Here is a 24,164-nt window from a genome sequence, read left to right on the forward strand (position 1 = left end):
AGCATAAGTTGTGATGGTGCCAAGAGAGTCCATTTAAGGAAATCATCAGTTCAGATAGTTAGATCCAATATCTAACAAAAATAATGTTGTGCTGGACATCTCTATAGAAACTTATATCCAGGACATGATTTGGCAGAATTAATTCAAATCTTTACAGACAGGTGTTTATGACAAAAAAAAAAAATCCACACAATAGAATTTTCTGATAGAAAAAAGAATTCCAAGTGCATGACTGGCATAAATGCAAAAGTACTCTGCCAACCCTGTCAATGGATCCCACATAGTACATTGAGGGACATCGGGTAGCAATCCATTGGCATGCTTTTATTTAGTTGGCAAAAACTACCAATTTTTGTCTCCTGCGCTCTTGCAGGAGATATCCCTGTTTAGTTCCAAATACTAATAAAAATATATTTAATTGACCAGATGGCTCTTTTTCTTTTGCCTTTATTTCTGAGCTTTTTATAGCCTGCCAGTTTTAGTTTCAAGAGATTTTGCTACTAAATTGAAACAGTAGCCTTTGTTATTAATCCCCAGTCTTTGTAAGGTTCTTTGTGAGCATAATTTAACCCGTCCTTTTATGTACTCATGTACGAACCCATCTGTCCAAATCTTAGTGCACTCCAGCCGAAATACACTTATTCTTATAATGTTGCCAAAAAAGCTAGTCTACCTGATGAACATCTGACTTTAAAAAAAAAAAAAAAAAAATATGTGTAATATCAACACAGTGTCCATATGGTTTGTAGATTTGATCTGACCGAAACATAAAATGGTGTGATAATTGTTTTCTAACAACGAAAGGGGTTGTGAGAAGCTACCTCAACGCCCAGCAAAATTAATGAATAACAATGGAAGATTTGAAATTGCAGAACAATTAACGACATTCAACTGAGTTTCCCTAGTGTCACTGTATTGTCACTGTTATAAAACATAACTTAGTGTTATTATTTTAAGTTAAATATATCGCATGAAACAATGGTCAGCTAATGGGTGTAAAAACAATATTTTCTTTGCACAAAAGCTATTCTAACAATCTAAAATTTAGGTATTTGGGGACTTTTTTATTGTCTCAATATAGAGAAATATACCTTAGTAATATATTTTATATTGGTTTTTGTGAGGTGAATGTTAAATTACATTTAGATATTGTCACAGGGAATTATTAGAGAGCACTGTATATCTAAGTACTTTTTAGCCATAGTAGTTATATAACTTGCTACAAGGCATTTGCGGAATAGAAGAATGCTTGTTACTCAAGAGGCTAGACATGTTGTACTAATGTATTCATTTTTAGCTTCTGTTTAGGACTTGGTGCAACTCTGCTTATCCCCTTAAGGACACATGACATGTGTGACATGTCATGATTCCCTTTTATTCCAGAAGTTTGGTCCATAAGGGGTTAAAGGGACAAAATAGTCACCAAAATCACTTCATCTTAATGAAATGGTATTGTTGCATAAATGCTGTCCCAGCCTTGTGGATGAAAACCGTGCAATTTCTGAGGAAATGGTATTTGTAATTCACCTCAGACAGATAGCCTCCAGGGGCTTCAGACTAAAATGATTGAACCTATTTTACACCAAGCGTCAACAAGCAAAGTGTGGTGATGCTGGACACTGGTTGTCTCTCTATGAGAACCATTGGAGGTAATGCTTCTCAAAGAGAATCATTGGGACGGAGGATAACACACTGAGAAGCATTTCATGGTACAAAAGTCATGAAGCTTGGTAACTCCATCATAGGCAGATCTGGCTGCAGTGAAGAGCATGTCTTAGAATAAAGGTAAGTTTAATTGGGCGTCTAAATAGAAACAGATAAAGAAAAATAGTTGGCTCAAAAACAATTTTCTGTTTTATTAGACCGTCTGTTTAAATTATTATAACAAGATGCAAATTCACTTTTGACAATGTTTCAAAGAGAACTGCAAATCTTTTTCAGTAAGTAGAAAGTTTATTAAGTTACTACAGTACTACTAAAATTGGCTCTCCAAAGGGGAATCCTAAAGTATATTTGTTGATTTGTGACTACAGGGTGTGGGGGGAGAGCATTAGAAAGGGCTTTGTAGGTCAGGATGATAATTTTGAGTTTAATTGTGTTTTGAATGGGCAATAGTAAACAGACTTCCGGAGAGGTGCAGGTGCAACAGGTAAGGTGGATTAGCTTGGAAGAGGCATTAAGGATGGACTGAAGGGGGAGAGGAAGGCCAGTTAGTAGGTTATTGTAGCAGGTGACAAATAGCAAGGGAGTGAATGATTTGCTTAGTGGTGTCAGCACCTAGAAACAGACGGAGTTTAGAAATGTTGTGTAGTTGGTTGAAGTAGGATGAAAGACAGATTGGAATCACATGTAACTCCAAGGCAGTGGACTAAGAGTCATGGAGAGGTAGTGATGCCATAAACAGTGATAGAGAAGTCAGAAATCTGACTACATCTAGAGGGGGAATAAAAGGGCACTCAGTCTTAGTCGTATTGATTATTAGGTGGTGAGAGGCATCCAGGATTAATTTCCAGATACGCTGTTGCTGACATGAGAAAGGACAAATGGAGATAGATCAGGGGTGGAAAGGTATGGAGTGTTATCAGTATAAAGGTGATATTTGGAGATGTAACTGTTGGTAAGCCTACCCAGAGTAGACATATAAATGGAGAAGAATAAAGGACACAAGACAGAGTCTTGAGGGACTGTAATTGACAAGGGCATTGAACAGGAGGTGTCTCCAGCAAAGGCCAGAGCAAAGGACATGTTAAAGAGATAAGAGTGGATCCAAGAGAGAGCTGTGTTGCAAAGACCAAAATAGTCTGTATGAGGAGAGGGAGGGGGATCTACCGTTTCGAAAGCACTGATGTTTTTAACAGACAGAAGGTTGTTAGTAACCTTGGTGAGGGCAGTTTGCTGAGTGTTGAGGATGGAAGCCATGTTGCTGAGTATCAAAAAGGTAGTTGAAAGACAGGAAGCAGTCATAGACTAGTTTTTCCAGGGGTTTAGAGGTTACTGGAAGCAGTCGGTATTAGGTGTAAAGTGATAGGGTCAAGCAGGCAGGTGTCAGGTGTGAAGAAGATGGTACACAGCAAAACTCACCCTTAGTGGCTGGTGGAATTAAGCAAAGAGTCACAGTGGGGGGTGATAGGAGGTGGAACTTTGCAAGCTTATGTTGGGATGCTGCTTTGGATGGTATGTTATCTCTAAGAAGTAGTCTGTAAGGTCTTGAGTGCTAAAGTCAGGTCAGAGGTTTGTGTAGGTGGGTGCAGAAGTGTGTTGAAAGTAGAGAAACGTAATTAGGGGTTGGAGGAAAGAATAGATATAAGAGATGAGAAATAAGATGGCTTGGCTAAGTGAAAGGCTGTATTGGATGAACTAAGAATACATTTATAGTGGATCAAATTAGTACCAGAGCAAGATTTCTTACAGACACGCTCATCAGTGAGAGAGAATTTTTGCAAGTAGTGCATTTACTTAGAATGCCAAGGCGGCAACTGATGTCATAGAGTTTTATGAAGTTGGAGGGAGCAAGAGTGTCTAGTGCAGGGGAGAGTGTGTTGTTGTTGTTGAAGGCTGTAGCAAGATCAGGGCAGGTCAAAGTGCAAGTGTGATTGAGGATTCCAAGCACAAGCACAAGAGTACAATACAAAGTCTATGAAGGATCCAGAGAAATCCCAAATAGATCAGCTGTCACTAGAAATCACTATTGGAATAGACTAAACTTGGCAGAAGCGCTATCTTTTTTTTTTCAGGTTTTCGCAACTCTGGTTTTGACTACATAACAAAGCAGACTTTTTTATTGTATGATATTTTCTGATTGCATTGGAATTTCAGATAAATTCCACTACAGTCAATATGAGTACTGCATAATGATTTTATGAAGTGACAGGGTAATGACAGAGTCATGTTCTGATTAACTGCAATAATTAGAATGCAGGACTAAGCCTGCCTGTAGTGGCTGTCAATCAGACAGCCACTAGAGGCACTTCCTGGTGGTTAGGCGACTTTTGCTCATCTAATTGTCACTGGATGTCCTCAGGCTCTGCATGAGGATATCCAGTTTCAGTTAAATCCCCATATGAAAGCATTGCAGCAATGCTTTCCTCTGGGAAGGGCCTAATGCGCTTGCAGCACTCACCATGCATGCACATTAACCCCTCACTGGGTGACGTTGGAGGAGGCAGAGCACCAACTCAGGAACATCAGCGCTGGAATTGATTAAGTACAGTAAGGGTTTTAATCCTTACAATTCTGGGGGGAGGGCCACGAGGGAGGGAGCTGGGCAGAGGAAGCTATTTATTCCTAGCACTATAGTATACCTTTAAGCTCTGATATTATGTCCTTTCCCCATAATCATGTCTTTGAATATAAACACTGTTAATGTTTATTTAGGATTTGATGAATAACCTTCATAAAATTAGTAACCTTAATAACACTGTGAGCAAAAAAAGAAGGTGCAAGAGAGTATTGAGAATGAACAACAGCTCAGCCTGCCCTACGGTGGGTCCCCACTCAGATCTCAAGCTGGTTTTAGTTCATCTTGTGCTATTACAAAAAGAACCAGGCCATTTGCATATCAGGCTGATACCTACCTATCCAAAAGGGTGGCACAGATCCAATAACACCGTAAATCACTATGGAATAAGTTATAAATGCTAATAATAATAAGCTGTGCTTTTATTCTGGATTATAACCTTTCAATTTTAAAGATATATAAACGTTTATTCTATTTAGAAACTCAACATATTTTAAACACAGTTCTTGACCACAAATATTCTGAAAAATTCATTTACCTGCTAATTCTTCATCATCAAACCAATGAGGAAGTATCTCATATGAAACATTTTTTAGGCATGATGGTTAAACATCTTCTCTTTTTCTCAAGTGAAAACCGCTAGATAACTATTCTTTCATCATATAATGAAATACATTGATGTTCTAGGCTTCTGCTGTAGGTGGCATGAAGCAAATTAGACCTCATTTATAAGTTTTTTTTTTTTAACAAAGACAACTCCACAAGTGACATAGATACATTAGCATGAGATACCTTTTATAATTTAATTCGGCTTGCTGAGAACTTTGGCATTGCATTCTTTCATTCCAATTCAAAAATGATCTGATTTGGAAGTTGTAAATAAATGGTGGCACAAGACAGAAATTGGCCGGCTGCCATTTCACTAATGGCAGTCTGTGTTAAAATGGGGATGTGAAACAGGATTTTGTTAACGTAGAAAGACAAAGGATAGCACTGTATTAGCCAGCAGAATAGACATCAAAGCACTTTTCCAATAAAAGGAACAAAAGACGTAGGTTTTATATTCAATTTCTATTGCGTTTTTATGCCAAATTTTTATTAATGTATATTTTATGTGTAGTGATTACATCTTCTTTTTAAGTAATTCTCAGGGATGGGACCTTGCCGTATGCAGCTTATGGATTACTGAACACTTAAATTTTCCTTTTGTATGAGTTGTTTTTTGCATTTGTACTGTGAATTTTGCCTTTTTTGTGTTAAAATTTTCTGTGAAACTTTAACGAATACATTTTTTTTTTTTTTTTTTACATTCATCTTTGAACTCTCCCACAAACTTGAGAATGCAAAACTGGAATTTACGGAAGATCATGTAAAATCACGAGAACCTCAACAGATCTTCCACCACGTCAGCACAAACAAAAACAAAGTAGCTGATTGTGTTTAAGTGCTGTGAAGTGTTGATTGCACTGGAAGTTCAGTGGTATTTCATTCGTAATTTTTTTTATTTATTTTTTTACGTGACAGTGCCACTTTAAAACACATATGCCTGGTATTATCTTGATTTGATATGGTGGGAACAGACACATATATCTAAAAATCTACAGGGTACTAAAACCATTTTGTTTTGAGCGTTCAGAGAGGTAATTCACATTATAGTTAAAATATTTTCAATTTAGCTTATTTAACCTTAACATTGAAATTCCTTAAATATTTTATTGCTATCAATATTAATATTGATTAATGATTATACATACACATAGATACACATTTTAAGATATAAAGATGTTTATTCAAATTATATTTTAGATATTTACTCACATAAAACCACTATATATATATATATATATATATTTGCATTTTTTATATTATATATATATATATATATATATATATATATATATATATATATTATATATTTTAAGTCCAGTTTTTAAAGTTTGAGAAGATTATAGGATTTTTTTTTAGACAAGTTAAAAAAGTGATGATAAATGCCTTACTGTACAGACAGACAACCACAAGCCTTGTGTGACCCCTTTATTTTTGTCTGTGTTTCTTAGTCATCAAAACTCGACACGTTTCTAAAAGGTTGCTCTGAATGTTTCCTATTCCTCTGAGTTTGGCTTCATGATATAGATTGAATATAGACTGTGCGAAATGTAAGGCTTTTTGCACGCTCAAGCTCTATAGGGAACAATATACAGACAGACTTTCTGTACAGTAAGTTTCTGTGGAAGTTAACAAGTAAATGAATCCTACAAGAAATATTATACTAGGGCTAATGCAAACCATTTTGGACATGTTGTTAGTGGAAAGAAAAACATAGCGACATTTGGACTTGTACCGTAACATAGCATAAATGCAAACTGGTGCCACATTAAATACTCAGCGTTCTAATATATTTTACAGAATATTGCTATTGCATCTTGCCAAGATATGGTAAATCCATTGCTTATTAATATTTTCTTTTTGATCCCATAATGGTGTGAGACTGTATCAACCACTGCACAGGTCACATCTGTAGTCCGATTTTCAATGGTAATTTAGGATTCCGATCCATTACAGAAATGTATGTGGGCTCAGGGAGTTCAGAGAGACTTGCAAAGCCTACAATTTAGTACAAAGACACAGAAAAGCTCTATTAATGCAAAACAGGTTCTACATCTAGCATTCCATATTCTTTTTGCCTGCCTCGTACCATTATAATATTTGAAATGCATTTAGATGTCATAGATGCAAATGCAGACATTTTTCTCCACTTAGCAATGAATTTAAAGTATAGTCCAATTGGTACTGCAGGTATAATATATAAGAGACACTTTCACTACATCTAATAAACATCAAGTAGATCGATTTTTAAAGAAACAACTGTCTATATCTTGGACTTGTTCGAAAGTTATATGTTCAGCATGTGTACTATTATAAATATTCAGATCACAATTAAGTTACGTACTTTACAGACTACCAGAGCTTCAATAATTTATTTTGGTTAGTTCTACGAGGGAAAAAAAAATAATGTGAATAGAAATATGAAGTCAAAAATGTTTAGTGCCAATTTAGGAATGATTTCCCCAACAAGTAACTCAAGGGATTAAAACACGTTATTGCCAATTAAGCTTTGCAAGCCCATATATGGGTGGATGTCATGGCAATTATCGATCCTTAGAAGCTGAAGAATTACCTGTTGGAGAAACACTTAACTAAACCACTAAACCATTTAAACTCCCTTTGTCTGACCTGGAACTAGCAGGCATAGACTATTGATGGCATTTCCCCTGTTACATTTTACACAACTTCTCCAATGAGTAGCAATCAAGCTTGAATGTAGGAGAAGAAAAACTGACTGCATACACATTTTAAAATATTAAACTCAAATGATGGGAAATGTGCTTCTGGATCAGAGCCCATTAAACGAACTAACGTGGGCTGCAATTAAATTCTTGCTCAGTGTAAAAAGTTAAAAGTTAATATTTTTCGATTTCTTTTATGAAGTGTGTGGTTAGAACATCAAAAATCTCTGCGTTCCAATGGCGGGTCAGAGGTCACTTTTATATTTCATGGAATGATAATATTTAACTATTTCTATGAATAAATTAACATCTCCTCATGTCTTATTTATTTGCAGATAACGTTCTTCATGTTGCTCTCTGCCGTGTGTGTCATGTTGAATCTCGCTGGCTCCATTCTCTCTTGTCAAAATGCTCAGCTCGTCAGCTCCCTTGAAGGCTGTCAGCTGGTAAGTACGTAAAATGTGCACCCAAGCTGACCTTAATGTTGGATCTATGTCCTGCTCCGTTCACCTCTGCATCTATGGGGAACATTGTAATACAGTATTAAAGTCTGAGTTTGCTGGGGTTTATCCTGTCTTCTACTTGTGAATCTAGGGATATAAATACAAAACTCTAATCAAATATAAAATTGACAGGAAGTTGGGTGTAAGTAAAATCAAACAACTTTTTGCTAAACTTATAGAGCATGGCAGTATTATAGAGAAAATATTGCCTTTACTTTCTCACTTTTTTACACTTTGTATTTTACCTTCTCTTGACTGTATTTAATGGGACATTATAGTCACCAAAACAACTTTAGCATAAGGAAGCAGTTTTGGTGTATAGATCATGCCCCTGCAGTCTCACTGCACAATTCTCGGCCATTTAGGAGTTAAATCACTTTGTTTATGAACCCTAGTCACAACTCCCTGCATGTGACTTGCACAGCCTTCCTAAACACTTCCTGTAAAGAGTCATCTAATGTTTATCCTTCCTTTATTGCAAGTTCTGTTTTATTTAGATTTTCTTATCCCCTGCTATGTTAATAGGTTGCTAGACCCTGCAAGAGCTTCTTGTATGTGATTAAAGTTCAATTTACAGAGCAAGAGATACAATTGTTTAAGGTAACTTACATTACTGATTGAAAGTGAAACCAGTTTTTTTTTGTGCAGGCTGTTTCAATCAGAGCCAGGGGAGGTGTGACAAGGGCTGCATAAACAGAAACAAAGTGATTTAACTCCTAAATGGCAGTGAAACCTGAGAGGCATGATCTATACACTAAAACTGCTTCATTAAGCTAATGTTGTTTAGGTGACTATAGTGTTCCTTTAACTGTTCTACCCACCTTTCCTACATCATCCCCTCATTTCAACAGTCTTTTTATCTAATCACTGTTAAACCATCTCTCTGCATCTCCTCCTGATAGTTCTCTCTCATTCGACTACTCTAGTTATTTCTCTAAAATTATCTTTAACAAGATATTGCTTCTGTTTTTGTTCTCCGTACATGCTCTTGTCTTATTCCTCTACTTCACTGCTCCTCTGTCCTCTGCCATCCATTTTACTCTCCCAACATATTTCTTCACCTTCTCCTCCCTTTCGCTCTTCTGTCCGTATAGTATAGTTCGGTTCCTTTTCCCCCTTATCACGGTGTTTGGAGCAAAGCAGTACAGACCTCTGGCTTGTCAGTGTGGTGTTTATTGTTAGTTTAAATATCACTCTGTATGAAAACAAAAAGTTGCAAAATTTTATATTTTTGGGGGGGATGGGGAAGGTTGTGTTTGCATATGCATACTTAAAATCTATGACGTATTAAATAGCATTTACATAAATCTGCGAATGATCAAGACTCAGAATTGAAAAGGTGTTTCTCATATCTGTTTAAGTCTCTCGCAACACTTCAATGTTGTGAGGGATTCAGTTTACCAGCTTGGATATTATATTGAGTTATAAAAGCTATTTGGTTTAAATTCAGTACCAGAGTTTATTTTATGACTGTTGTTCAGGAATCCGTACATTTTTAGCTCTTACCCCCCTTCATATAAATGTGTGACTAATATCATATTCTAATTGTTATACTATTGGTTGTTTATGCTTTAAATCTTTAAGAATTAATTAGAGAGGACAGAAAAAAAGGGGAAAAAGGAGGTAGGGTTGTAAAAAGTATTATCAAAAATGTCATCAATAATGTGTATATAGCACATCCTGAATCCAAACGAACAGAAATTATATATCCAACATAAATATATGGATATTGTGATTAACCCCTTAAGGACACATGACGGAACTATTCCGTCATGATTCCTTTTTATTTCAGAAGTTGTGTCCTTAAGGGGTTAATAGGTGCTATGAAGCAAGGAACATAGATCTTCATCAACATGTCAAATATAATGTGTGTAAAGAAGAAATATGGAGAGAGGCATTTTCTTCCCTAATCCTATCATTCTACCACTTGTATCCTTTGATACAACACTTCTTCTATTGACATGGGCAAAAAACCCATATCAGCTAAAATGCTGTTTGGACACGTGAGAATGGACAACACAAAAATATGATACCCATGAGCGTATCATCATAACGGAATTTCTTCTAACATTGTCAATTTGCCCCATGTACTATTCTTCCTTTCTTAGTAAATCATATATGAATCTAAATGCAAAACAATAGTCATCATATCAATAGCTACTTTGGGTGCTATGAACCAGTACAAATTCAGTCTCCTGGGCTCTTGGTTGTTTTTAATAGATTTTTGGGATACTCTTAAATATTGTAAGGCTTGAGGAAATCTAAAGGATAATGACATCCAGATTTTCTCTCACTACAAGATATAAGTAGGTATCTATTATTAGTATTTAGTATTTATATAGTGTCAACATTTTCTGCATTGCTTTATAATTAGAGAAAGGAGTGACGAAGGCCCTGCTTAAACCAGCTTACAATCTCACCTGTATCATATAGAAGAGACAAGTCCAACCTTATGCAATGTAGTAGCAAGCTGCTATGCAAATCCAGTTATCAACATGTAAAAATATATGAAACCCTCCAAGTGAACTTCTAGGCCAGGGGTAGGCAACCTTCGGCTCTACAGATGTTGTGGACTACATCTCCCTTGATGCTTTGCCAGCAATATGGCTGTAAAAGCATTATGGGAGATGTAGTCCAAAACATCTGTAGAGCCGAAGGTTGCCTACCCCTGTTCTAGGCAAAAACGAATTCACAATATTTGAGATAAATTAAACAATTTCAAGCTCCATCCAGAATTTGTATACAAATGAACCCCATCTCCAGTTATAGTATGCATATAATTATGCTTCACACTGATAACATGTTTTACAAGAGTTACAAATATCTTGTCCATCAGGGTGGAAGGTGGGGTTCAGTAGGTTAACATTTTCTTTCAACAGGTTTTTTTTATCCAGGGTTTATTACTAGTACCTATGATGTAAAGCTGTTTCTTTAATAACGTTCGGTGCCACCACCTTCATGACAGCTAATCCAGTGTGCTATGTGTCTTAATAGAATCGCAGAGAGATCAATATTGTATGAGGTGTTCTATGACCTGTAAGACAAAGGTTCTCCAAATCTTTATACCAGGCTATTCTATAGAGGCACTTTTTTAGCCTAAATTTTACATACAATCTGACATGTCTGAGCTAGAAGATTACTCAAGGTCAGTTATGCTAAAGTCCATGCAATCTCAGTCATACAGGGTTATTTACTAAAGAGAGAATTCAAAGTGAATTTTAAATTTAAGGCCATCGTTGCTGAATTAAAAGCGTATCTGGCTTGGAAAATTATTTCTGTTTGGCAATTTTCCCCTTAACTTTTTAATTCACTTTAAATTTACCATGCTTATTTTAGTGAATAACTGTGATAGTGTACATCATGAAATGAAATATTGCTTGATGTATTCTTCACAAACATTTTTTTTTTTTTAAAGGAAATCTTTAGGGTCAGGAATATAAACGTGTATTCCTAGCCCTATACTGTTAAACCTCCCCCCGCCAGTTCCCCCTTGACCCCCTCTAGTAGTTTATAAACTTACTTTTATTCCTACACCGCGTGGGTCTGTCATGCTGACCCCGCCCCCCGTCTGCCTCCTTGTTTTTTTCCAGTCTTACATCTAATTGAAACATGGGGGAAACATGGGGAAAATGTTATATTCACTCTTTAATGAAATATGATGTGATTGAAAGGAGAAGAAAAAGCCTCCCAACAAAATTAAATTATCTATCTATCTATCTATCTATCTATCTATCTATCTATCGATCTGTCTTTCTGTCTACTTCAACTGGAAGGCCATTCCATGAATTTACTACCATCTCAGTAAAGTAGTTACATAGTATTATAGTTACATAGGCTGAAAAGAGACGTGTCCATCAAGTTCAGCCTTCCTCACAATTTTTTTTTTGCTGTTGATCCAAAAGAAGACCAAAAAACCCCAGTCTGAAGCGCTTCCAATTTTGCAACAAACTAGGAAAAAAATTCCCTCTTGACCTCAGAATGGCAGTCAGATTTATCATTGGATCAAGAAGCTATTACCCTACAGTTGAAAAATGATATCATTGAATATTCTTTTTTTGCAAGTAAGCATATAGTTGCTGTTTAAACATCTGATCGGACTCTGATAAAACCACTTATTTGAGGCGGAAAATTCCATATCCTTATTGTTCTTAAGGCAAAAAAAAACATTTCCTTTGCCTTAAACAAAATCTTCTTTCTTCCAGTCTAAACACATGACCTCGTGTCCTATGTAAAGTCCGGTTTGTGCATAGATTTCCACACAATGGTTTGTATTGGCCCCAGATATATTTATATAATGTTATTACATCTCCTCCGAGGTGACATTTTTCAAAACTAAAGAGGTTAAAATTTGAATGCACGACAAAACCTTTTTTGCTGATAACCAACGTCTTCTCAAAGAATTCTTGAATATTATCCCTTAATAACCTTTCAAATACTTTCCCAGCCACAGAAGTTAAGCTCACAGGTCTATAATTTCCAGGCAAGGATTTGGAACCCTTTTTGCATATAGGAACCACATAAGCCTTCCTCCAATCCTCCAGAACACTTCCCGAAAGAAAAGAATCTTGAAAGGTTAAAAACAGAGCTTTACTTATTTCTACACTTAGTTCCTTAAGTACCCGTGGATGAATACCTTCATAATAGTAATACTTTCTGATATTATTTTAAAACCTTTGTGTCTCTTTATTAAGACAATGCCCTCTTGTTGTGGTAGTTGTTCTTCTTTAAATATACTCTCCTTCTTTACTTTGTTGATTCCCCTTATGCACTTATGCATCCATCCAACCATCCATCGAGCCATCCAAATGTAATGATGCTCTTAAAGAGATATTTAGGCTACCTGCAAAAGTATAACCACCTCCATCAGTGTCATTAGCCAGCCTGTAACAAGAGTTGAAATTTAGGAGCTTTCCTGTGTCCATTTGCTATCCAGTAGGTTCATTAATTCTAGCAATGCAGCTGAAATGCTTATGAGGGAAATAAGTCACAGTTCTTCAAGATCCAAATAGAATCTGAAGTTGCATCCAATTTATGTGACTCCTTTGAAGAGAAAACATGCTTTTCTGTAATAAAGTCACACTGCATCAGACAAACTGGCTTCAAATAAATCTCATAATTATCCAGATGAGAGCCAGTTATCTAGAGACCAGAGGATTGTGGATTTTATCTGGCTCCTCAATCTATGTTTCTGGAAAAGAAAAGGTAGTTATAGCACATTTAACAACATGGTGAAATATGTCCGTCAAACAAATGAAATAGGAGATCTTGGAGCCCTCGTTATATCTATACATTTTATAGCGCATTGGCAAAACTCCACTTGTAAGTATTTCAAACAGCAGGGTGTCTCTCTTTATCTCACTCTCTTAAATGTCTTCCCATCAATGTAATGCAGTTACTTTGTAACATAGCTTTGTACAGGGAAAAGAAATAAGCCCATCTCTGCAAAGCTGCAATGCATTTCGCCAGTTCATTACGTGTATCACATAGCAAACGTCTGCTTGCAGTGTTCTACTTTGTTATTAGATGGACCTAAAACACATATTTTCACCTATTCAGGAACATTTTGTATAATGTATATCCAAATTAAACAGGAACATTAAGTGGAAACAGTATTTGCTAATGGATCTTTCTGCTAGTATTGTAAGAACCTACAGATGTAGATCATTCTGCAGGCGTTGAATTTATACAGTGAAACACTCAGAGCATGATCATGTTTATGCCTATGTCTATAGGTATGCATATATTTCCAAATTAGGGCAATTATTGCATTGTTCTGGTTACAAGTATATTTTTTGAAACATTTGTATGCAAAGCTGAGCAATTCATATTAATGAAGCAGCAAATCATAGTTAATTGGATATTGAATCCAATACATAGGTAAAAAGTGCAGAAGTGGAAAATTCTCCATACCTGGCATCTTGTCTATTCTAACCAAAGCTTTAGCAGTTTGGTTTTCTGTTGACTACAACTCACTTTTTAATAAATTAAAGGGACACTGTAGTCACCAAAACAATTTTAGCTCAATGTATAGTGTAAAGTGTATAGATCATACCCCTACAGTCTCACTGTTCAATTCTCGGCTTTTTGGGAGTTAAATCACTTTTGTTTCTGTTTATGCAGCTCTAGTCACAGCCCCCTGGCTGTGACTCACACAGGCTGCATGAAAATAGTTTAATTTTTAATCAGTTGTTAACTTGCTTTAGAAGGAAGTTGATATTTTCTGTTCTGTAAATTGAACTTTAATCACATACAGGAGGCTCCTGCATGGTCTAGTAGGCTATTAACAGAGCAGGAGATACGACATTAAGCATAATTTGTAATAAAGGAAGTGTAAACATTATATCTCTCTTTACAGAAAGGGTTTAAGAATGATGTGCAAGTCACATACAGGTATGTGTGACTAGGACTGCATAAACAAAGTAATTTAACTCCAACATGACATAATTGAGCAGTGAGACAGCAGGGGCATGATCTATACTTGAAAACTGCTACATTAGGCTAAAGTTCTGTTGGTGAGTATATTATCTATTTTATTATTATTTTATTATTTCCATTTATATAGCGCCAACAGATTCCGTAGCGCTTTACAATATTATGAGAGGGGGATTTAACTATAAATAGGACAATTACAAAAAAACTTACGGGAATAATAGGTTGAAGAGGAACCTGCTCAAACGAGCTTACATTCTATTTAATGCATTAAACAAATCTAAATTCATCCCAGCTTGCTGAGCTGATGGAAAACGACCAAGCAAGCATGGTATCCACTTACTCATTTTAATTTATTCATTTATACTTGCCTCCCAAGCCAAATATTGCCATCCCTTCCCTGTTTGGCTTAGACCAGGCCTGTCCAACCTGCGGCCCCCCAGATGTTGCTGAACTACAACTCCCATGATTCTTTCAATGAAACAGATAGCCAGGGAATCATGGGAGTTGTAGTTCAGCAACATCTGGGGGGCCGCAAGTTGGACAGCCCTGGCTTAGACTATGCATGCAAGTTAAACAAAGTTTGGATTCCCCAACACTAGTTGACAGAATTCAGATCTAAACGACCTGTGAGTGATAGTTATTTTGGGGTCCCTCATACAATAATATTCCTTTTTTAACAGAATAGATAGGCCATCTAATTTTAGAGACTGGCTTTTCAAACGCTAAGATGAATGATAAACGTAGTTTAAGTTTTTCCAAATACATTATTGTTTTAAGCTATGACTCACTTCTCAATAAGGATAGATGACAGACTTAAATATTATGAGCATGTGCAAATCTGTTATACAGCATATCAGTTGGTAATACTACTGTTTAATGTTTATTGGTAGTGATGTATATTTGTTTATTGGATTTATCTCTAACCGCTCAGCAATGTGAGATTTTTTTTATTTTTTATAATGAGACTTCACTTGACAGTCGCTTTATCTTAAATTCCTTTTTAATGAATCATGCAGCCTGGCTATGTCCTATTAGCATGGATCTAGCTGGTTACATAATAATTTGTGATAGAACTAAACATCATTCATTCTAAAAATAAAAGTTACATCTTTTGGATAGTTTGTTTTTCTTGTAGAGAAAATTATTGTAACGCATTCTAAAATTATTGTCGTTTTGTTAATTTGAATCAGAAAAATAACGTGTGAGTATATGCATTAATATATATATATTTATTCTTAATTAAAATTTTTGAACATGTTGATTTATTTACTGATTGTCGATTTGAATAGCGGGACAGCTGTGATTGAGGCAGGAAATACATGTCTGGAAGTAAATAAATGAAGTGCATATGCAAGTGGTGAACAAGCCGCGATCAGAAAATAGAACGTTGTATCAAAAGAGTGTGAAAAACAGGCAATCAACATCAGCTATGCTCTAAGCTGCATCAGAGGAAAGAACTCAATAATTAGACAAAGTAAGGAAGCAGGGAGTCAGTTTAAATAAATATGACTGATGAGGCACAGGTGTGGGTAATGCAAGTAATCAGCTGTTTAAATAAGGAACTTGTTGGTGAAGCAAGTCATGTGACAGTGTGTTTCTCTGCATAAAAACATTCACATTGTATCACTGTGAAATGTAAAGACCTAATAGCGTTAGTTACTTTGACAAACACCATTTTCTGTGTTAGACTGTTGAGGAATAAATCATAACAAAATAACAAATCATTTTTTCATCAGTTCAGTGCTTCGTCAGCATAATGTGAGTTGTATTATCCGATAGGTAGGTATGCAGGTATGTAGAGGCACATGTCTTTTTGACACCTTCCTTGTGTTTATAGTATTTTTAGATACACTTTTTTTTGTGACAGGCATTACTGCTACCACTGAAATTTTTAGAGCTGGGGTAGGCATCCTTCGGCACTCCAGGACTACATCTCCCATGATGCTCTTGCAGCCATAATGCAAGCTATAGTCTATAACATCTTGAGTGCTGAAGGAGGAAGAGACACGGAAATGAAATAGAGAAGACTAAAATATTGCCTGGAATTCCTGTTGTGACCCCTTGTACTAGTCAGGGCATAACCCCCTGAAAAAATTGCATTAATGCTTTGCAGATGGTGAGGGTAAATGGTTATTGGAAAACACCCTGCTCAATGACAAGAGTTTGGTCCTAAAGATCACCTTGTATTTTATATAATGTAGGTCTTCCCTCCTCAAACCTGAAAGTGACATGCCAGTTATATAAAGCACTTTAGCTAGTGTGAAAAGTGAAGTCGTGGAGAGTTTTCAGTTTTCAATAAAAATGACACTTTTCTAAATTAACAAGGTTACACCCCTCTTACTGTCAATCAGATAACCAGTCCTACTACTTCCTGGTTGATTAACTTTATAGACAGTCAATTGCCCAGAACACCTGCCTTGCAAAGTCATCTCATTTAGCTGCATCTAGCTAGTCATCTCAAAAGACTTCTGCAGCTTTTGAAAGTTGTTTTTAGATATACTCTCAAAGGAAAAATGCAGAATTAAATGCATGCATGTTTTCAATTAGGAAATATATATTAAATAGTGTTTTTTAATTATTTGTTTTCATTTTTATTATTATTATGATGATTTGCACAGCGGAGTGTCGCTTTAAAAACATGCCAAAGGTCTCTATGTACAAAAAATGCTAATAGTCTCCATGTACTAACCAGCCTTCCCTGACACTAGGTGAGACTGCTCCTGAGCCTGAAGCTTGACTGTCCAAATAATTTTTTGTCTAGCAAAATATCTGCATGTAGAAGGGTTTGGTGCACAATATACAACTCCCACTACAATCGCATCAACATGCTTACACTCATGCATCCATTACAAACACACAATGCATTAACAACACAATGTATTATTCACTAAAGTGTAAACTGTTGGAAATACAGTGAATTAAAAGTGAATTTCAAATTTTAGGAAAGTGTAATCAAAGCGCTTCTCTGATATAAAATTTTGGGGGAAGTGTTGCCACTATGTTTCCATCTACTTTTTGGTAAAATGTTAGTAAATTTATTTAAATCTATTCATTTTTTTTTTTCAATTGCCATTTTAAAATGTGTGCCTTTTTTTTTTGTCAACATTTTTATTTATGAATGTTTCCACCACTGGCGGTCTTTTGAAATAAAAGTTTATGTGGAGACTGACAGAAATTGTTATGATGCAAATGCCACTTTTTTAATTCACATTAATAAATAAGATCAAAATAATGATGAGAATTAACTGTGGCTTTTCACAACACGCTGATATATACCCCCCTTTGTATTCTATTCCCTCTGTCTTCTTGAAACAGAATATTAAACGTTTTCAGAAATTAAAAAGTCTGTCTTTCCCTCCAAACCTTAATGGGAACACTACACCAATACTAAAATGCAGAAAAGTTTACAGATTGTATGAAAACAAAAAACTAAATTTACTAAATAGTGAATTATAACAAATTTCAAAAATAATTTAAAAAAATGTAGGCCAGCATACTTTACTATAGAAAAGATGACTAAATTAGCCATAGTCGTACCTTGGTTATTTTTGGTCTGGATGGTTGCAATTTGACTTTCAGTAACTCTTTTGATGAATCACTTGATTTGTTTCAATTTCTTTTTTTTTTTTTGTCAATCTTTCTTTTATTGAGGCAAATAATTATAAAGGTACAGAATAGAGAAGGGGAGACGATAAAGATACATACAGGGTAGGGATAATACAACACAATATATCATCTCCTAGTATTGTCATCCTCTTTTTATATTAATTAGTTAAGCTAGTCACATGCATATAACTGTGGCATAGGAAAATGAAAAGATTGCTTAAACTGCGCATGCCTCAATACGAATATTGTAGACATACTGGCATGTTAAGCTGCTGTGCCTATTGCAGTAATGTTAAACATGTATACCATTATGCCCTATCATTAGCTAACAATATGTGTAAATGAATCATGCTAAGTGGGCTAAGCTCAATAAGCTATACCATATAGTAAAGCGTAACAAATAGCTGGTAGTTCTGCGCAGTCTAAGGTGTAGTATAAAAAAAGTGAGATTTACATGGTACAATTTTTAAATGACACAGTAGTTTGTGCTATTGCGTACTCTATGTACTTTGAGTCAACATTGTACTGCGTTTAGTAGGTAGCTATAGGCAGGATTGAATGTCAGGCATGTTATACTTTAAGTGATTAACAGGAATATTAAAGACAAAAATGAACAGTTATGTAACTATTGTGGTAGCTTGAATCAACAGTCTAGTTGCCACCCTAGGACACACATGCTTCGCTATGTTGGGGTTGTCTACAGTGTTGAAGACCCCTAATGGGAGCAAAACCATCTTATTTACAGTTGTCTAAATTAACGCTATTGAGACTGAAGTGTTGTGGGATGTCATCAGGTGCTCAATAGCATGAGTTGAGCCTAAAAATCGCTAAAAGTAAGTGTCCGCTTGTGTGGGTTGTGTGGAGCTCAGCAGTAGCGGTGTGGTTCTCCCTGGGTGTCAGCCCGGGTGTTGTGCTTGCTCACATGCCTGGGCTCAGTTCTCAGACTGCTTTGTCAGCCGATTCCATCTCGCGGCATTGTTGAGGCTCGGGCTTGGGGGGTCCGTGGGATGCAGGTGAGTTGCGGAAATGGCGTGGCCTTTCTCCAGTCGAAGACCTTGCTTGGGGTCTGCATCTGTGTGCCACAAGCTCTGGTACTCATTGAGGTCGAGTTTTTCCCAACTTGGGCGTCCCGGTGTTCTGCCAAGGCCCGCTGCGGTCGGGCTTCCGGTGATGTGGTCGATGCTGCAGGGGTAGTCTCCCAGTGGCCCTCAGCCTGGGTGGGCAGCGAGTGCCCATTGCTGGGGAAGGGGGGTATGTATTACCCAGGACAGGCCCACTCCTTCTCTGCCTCCCCATCTCCTGTGGCGTACCTTCATTTGCCGAAGACGGCTGTGCGAGGAGTTGTTACAGTTTGTCCCAGAATTGCTGAAAGACCAGGTCTAGGCTCGAGGATTGATGCTGTATGGGTGTAGACCCCAATAGACATGTTGCGTCCGCCGTGTTGCTGGTCCCTAGGCGTCCGGAGCCCAAGTTATAGTAGGCAGCAGCAGTTCTTGTGAATGTGTGGGGACCAGGATAACGCCCGCCGGTCCATGGGTGGGGAACGGTTGCTCAAACTGTGCTTTGCAGTATGTTGATGCGGCAGGAGAGCGGCCGTCTCTTCCAGGTCCGCCATGCTTGTAGGCCGCAACATCGGGGAGGTCGGTACCGGTGCCAGAAATCCACTTGTTTGGTATCTACTCGCAGGTCTCTGTGTCCCCCTTTGCTTGGTAGCCAGTATGGGCCGGGTCACGGCCCCAGCTCCACAGGAATCAGCGTTTTGTGAGGTTAGATGCGGGAGCAGCTGCAACATTTGTCTGCTCTGCTCTGCAGCCAGGCCCACCCCCTGCTTCAATTTCTAAGAGTAATTTTAGGAGATTCCAAGGTAGTTTTTTTCTTAAAAATAATCAATTCTGTGCCTTTAGAAAGCTATCTAACTCATTATTGCAAGAAACTACGTTTTTTAACAGCCCTATAATAAAATGTGATGGGTACACATTGCACTAGAAAACGTTTCTTACATTTTTAGAAATTGTGGGAAGAGTGATTTGAGAATCTTCATAGTTCTTTTTAGTTTTTATGTCTGGTTTGTTTCCTAAATTGGGAACTGTCACTTCTCTGACTGTTACACAATTTAATAAAACATTGATAGTCACTTATACAAGTGCTAACCTATTTACATGTGATTCTGTTTTCTGAAGTTTATATTCAAGATTTAGAAATTGGCATCACAATCCAGTTTAGTACAGGTAAAGCCAGTAGACACATTACAAATGAGGATGAGAATTAGAAACATTATTTGATTTCTTCTTTACTCTGTATACCTTCTCTATACTGACTAAAAAGGGAAGATCGTGTAAAAATGATTGACAGGGAACCAGGCCTGCACTTCATTTAGGCCAATTAGGTGGCCTCCTAGGGCTCTTTGTAAGGAGGTGCATACAGCCTCCTAGGGCTCTTTGTAAGGAGGTGCATACAGCCTCCTAGGGCTCTTTGTAAGGAGGTGCATACAGCCTCCTAGGGCTCTTTGTAAGGAGGTGCATACAGCCTCCTAGGGCTCTTTGTAAGGAGGTGCATACAGCCTCCTAGGGCTCTTTGTAAGGAGGTGCAAACAGTCTCCTAGGGCTCTTTGTAAGGAGGTGAATACAGCCTCCTAGGGCTCTTTGTAAGGAGGTGCATACAGCCTCTTTGGGCTCTTTGTAAGGAGGTGCATACAGCCTCCTAGGGCTCTTTGTAAGGAGGTGCATACAGCCTCCTAGGGCTCTTTGTAAGGAGGTGCATACAGCCTCCTAGGGCTCTTTGTAAGGAGGTGCATACAGCCTCCTAGGGCTCTTTGTAAGGAGGTGCATACAGCCTCCTAGGGCTCTTTGTAAGGATGTGCATACAGCCTCTTTGGGCTCTTTGTAAGGAGGTGCATACAGCAGCTACAGTGCTCATTTGGGCAATAATCATCATTTCCATATAGTCTCCATTAATCGGAACTATATATGTGGAGCATGTATAGGCCGTGGCACCTGTTGCCAGATAGCACTAACAAGGCTGCTTATTACAGCCCAGTACACACTCAAGCCTGCAAAGTAATTTTGTTTACTCAGAGCAAGGCCTGCCTCTCAGACATCTAACAAACACAGCAGCAGTGCAAGGGTGCTTTGTTCGCTCTCTCCCATCCTTGTGCTTTAAGACATGTGGGCGGGAGCGTAGCAGAAAGTGGGGCTTAGCAGCTGAGACACGGAGAGAGATGGGCCATCACACAGCTAGGGACAGTCAAGATGCCTGGAACCTATGGACAGCTAACTGATAAATAAAATGAAGTCAATATATTTAACAAAACCTCGCAGTATGTGTTTCAGAGAATGTGTTTCAGTCTGCATGAATGTGTGTCAGTCTTCATGGATTAGTGTGTGTGTTTGTTTGTCAGTCTTCATGGTTCAGTGTATGTCTGTGTCAGTTTGCTAGAGTCAGTTTATGTGTGTCAGCCATCATGGGTCAGTGTGTGTGTGTTTGAGTCAGTCTTCTTGAGTCAGTGTATTTGTGTCAGTCTGATTGAGTTAGTGTGTGTGTCGGCTTGAGTCAGTGTGTGTGGTTGCGTCAGTCACCATGAATCAGTGAAATTGATTGTGAGTGAATGAGTATTTGCACGTGAAAGGGAATGTGTGTATGGGTCAGTGTTTGCTCTTGTGCACCAAGGGCAGTCATAATTAAAAAAAAAAAAATCAATACTTTTCAAGGAATACTATAGAGTTAGTAATACAAACCTGTATTTTGAATGCAATTGTGTCCCTGTTTCTAGAAAGATTTAAGCCTATCCTGCTTGCCATATAAATGACGCTGGTAAGGCAATCGTGGCTTCAGGATGTCATTGAATTCAGAGATATATGTGAACAAGATATGTCATTTTAAAATATACATAAACATGTCAGTATCACAATCAGATTTATTAATTATGTGGCTACTTATGATATTATTATTATTTTAAGAATTTATATAGCGCCAACTCATTCCGCAGCACTTTACAATATTGTAAAAGGGGAATATTTAACAATAAAAAAGACAATTACAAAATATGTACAATAGGTTGATGAGGATCGTTCTCAAACAAGCTTACAGTCTAGAGGAAGTCTGCAGTTTATTTGTGAAGTGTCCTTTAAAACGTACAACCCAATAGAAACAATATAGCTTTCAGAGTAATATTCTCATTGCAACTACTGGTAAAGCAGATACCTAATATGTGGCAATCTAATGAAAAACAAATGTAATTTAACAAATCCTTGCATGTGGTCTTTCAATTTTTCATTATTTCTTTGTTTCCACTTAATCAGTTGCATGCTGTTTTCAATTTCAGCATTTTCCTTTCCACATCGCCCTGAATTCCCTTTATTAAAGCTGATGAATCCAATTTCATCAAACATTAGCAGTCATTCTATATCATGCATAAAATAGTTCATTTAAATTCACAATATTCAATAATGTCTGAGTTGCAATACGAGTGAAGTATGTTGCAGCTTTCTTTATTAGGGAGATGGGAGCTGTTTAAACCTCAGCAATCTAAACCAGGTCTTGACCTTAACTTAATCTCTGTGTAAAATATGCATTTCAATGAGGCCGCCTATTTGCAGCTGTCAGGATTACGAATAATTTGCAATTAGCTTAATAAGAAAACTAACAAACAAAATGAATTCATGTTGCTAGATATGCCTGACCAGTACATCTTAACAGCCTTCAAGCTAACAGCAATTAAATATGGATTTGGATATACAATAGAATGAAATATGGCAAAACAAATTAGTTTTTTTGTGCTTGCATTTTCTTTGTTTGCGCTTTTTGTTTGCGTTTACACTAACCAGAGCCAAACAGACTGAACAGGAAACCGCGAGAATTCCCAGTGGGCTGCTGTAGCTGGTAGCTAATGCTGGGGTAAAAGTTTTTTTCCTATACATTTGTGGTAAATTTTGCATAGTCAATCGTCACAACATAAAAATGTGTAGACCACTGATATACCATATGAGGTTATTTCCCAGCGGACAACACATAGTGTGCATAGAGGAGAGACCTAGGTCCCGACCTGTGGTCCGGACTATCACAAATCCATGGTCCTGCTGACCATCGGACACACAGCAGTGATGTCACTGTCAGGGGTCTTTGCAAATTACACCATGATAGAGTTGCTTTAACCACATCTCATAATATTGTTTTGTTATTCCATCATTTATAAAAGGTCTCGAGGATTCCCACACAGTGTTTTATTTTTAGGTAACCTGGTAACACACTGTATATTTGGTGCATAGAAAAGACCTTCTAAATCTGTTATATCTAATATGGCTGTCAAAGTATTCTCCATGTGGTATAGTGTTGGGATTGAGTTCATAGTCATTGCAGGAAAGTTATTGATATAAAGTGTTGTGTTCTGAAAAGTTGTCTTTCGTATTAAAAGTGGGACAGTCACCATAGAAACCAGTGTTACTAACAGACACATTCCACTGACGATTCTGCTCCTTTTACACCACTTTTCAGAACACAACACTTTGATACTTTAAAACATAGTCACCTCGATTGTGTTGCAAAACCCTTCAAGGGTCACAGGGATTAGTTTGGACCAGGTATAAAATATTTGGATTGTTATAATTGTTATTATTATTATTATTATTATTATTATTATTATTATTATTGCCATTTATATAGCGCCAACAGATTCCGTAGCACTTTACAATATTATGAGAGGGGGGATGTAACTATAAATAGGACAATTACAAAAAAAATACAGGTAGAATAGGTTGAAGAGGACCCTGCTCAAACTATCTTACAGTCTATAGGAGGTGGGGTATAAAACACATTAGGACAGGAAATAGCAATCAAATAAGGTGGGAGTAATTGTTTTTTCATGTTTTATTGTTTATTAGTATTACTCTGATCAGTCAAATCTTGTAGCGAAAGCCCACCATCTGGTGATCTTTTTTATTTAATATCCAGTAAAAGTTTTAACTACTGTAATTTTTTACCATAAGCAGTATCTGACCACATCTACCTGTTAAATCGGTAATCCTCGTATTCTTAATTCTCTTTGTATTGTAGACCAGGTATGATGTGCAGTGGGACATACAGAGAAAGTTAAAGCATTTAAAA

At 37.1% G+C, this 24,164-nt stretch overlaps 1 protein-coding gene across 1 annotated transcript in view; it reads left to right on the top strand.

Annotated features, from left to right (window-relative positions):
* Positions 1 to 24,164, top strand: part of ENTREP2 (endosomal transmembrane epsin interactor 2) — a 740,326-nt gene that overhangs the window by 433,311 nt on the left and 282,851 nt on the right. The window contains exon 3 of the mRNA XM_063449144.1: positions 7,860 to 7,970. Within this exon, the coding sequence (XP_063305214.1) occupies positions 7,860 to 7,970 (111 nt within the window). The remainder of the gene's footprint in view (positions 1 to 7,859; positions 7,971 to 24,164) is intronic.

Source organism: Pelobates fuscus, chromosome 3, assembly GCF_036172605.1.
Source record: "Pelobates fuscus isolate aPelFus1 chromosome 3, aPelFus1.pri, whole genome shotgun sequence".
Lineage (NCBI taxonomy): Eukaryota > Metazoa > Chordata > Amphibia > Anura > Pelobatidae > Pelobates > Pelobates fuscus.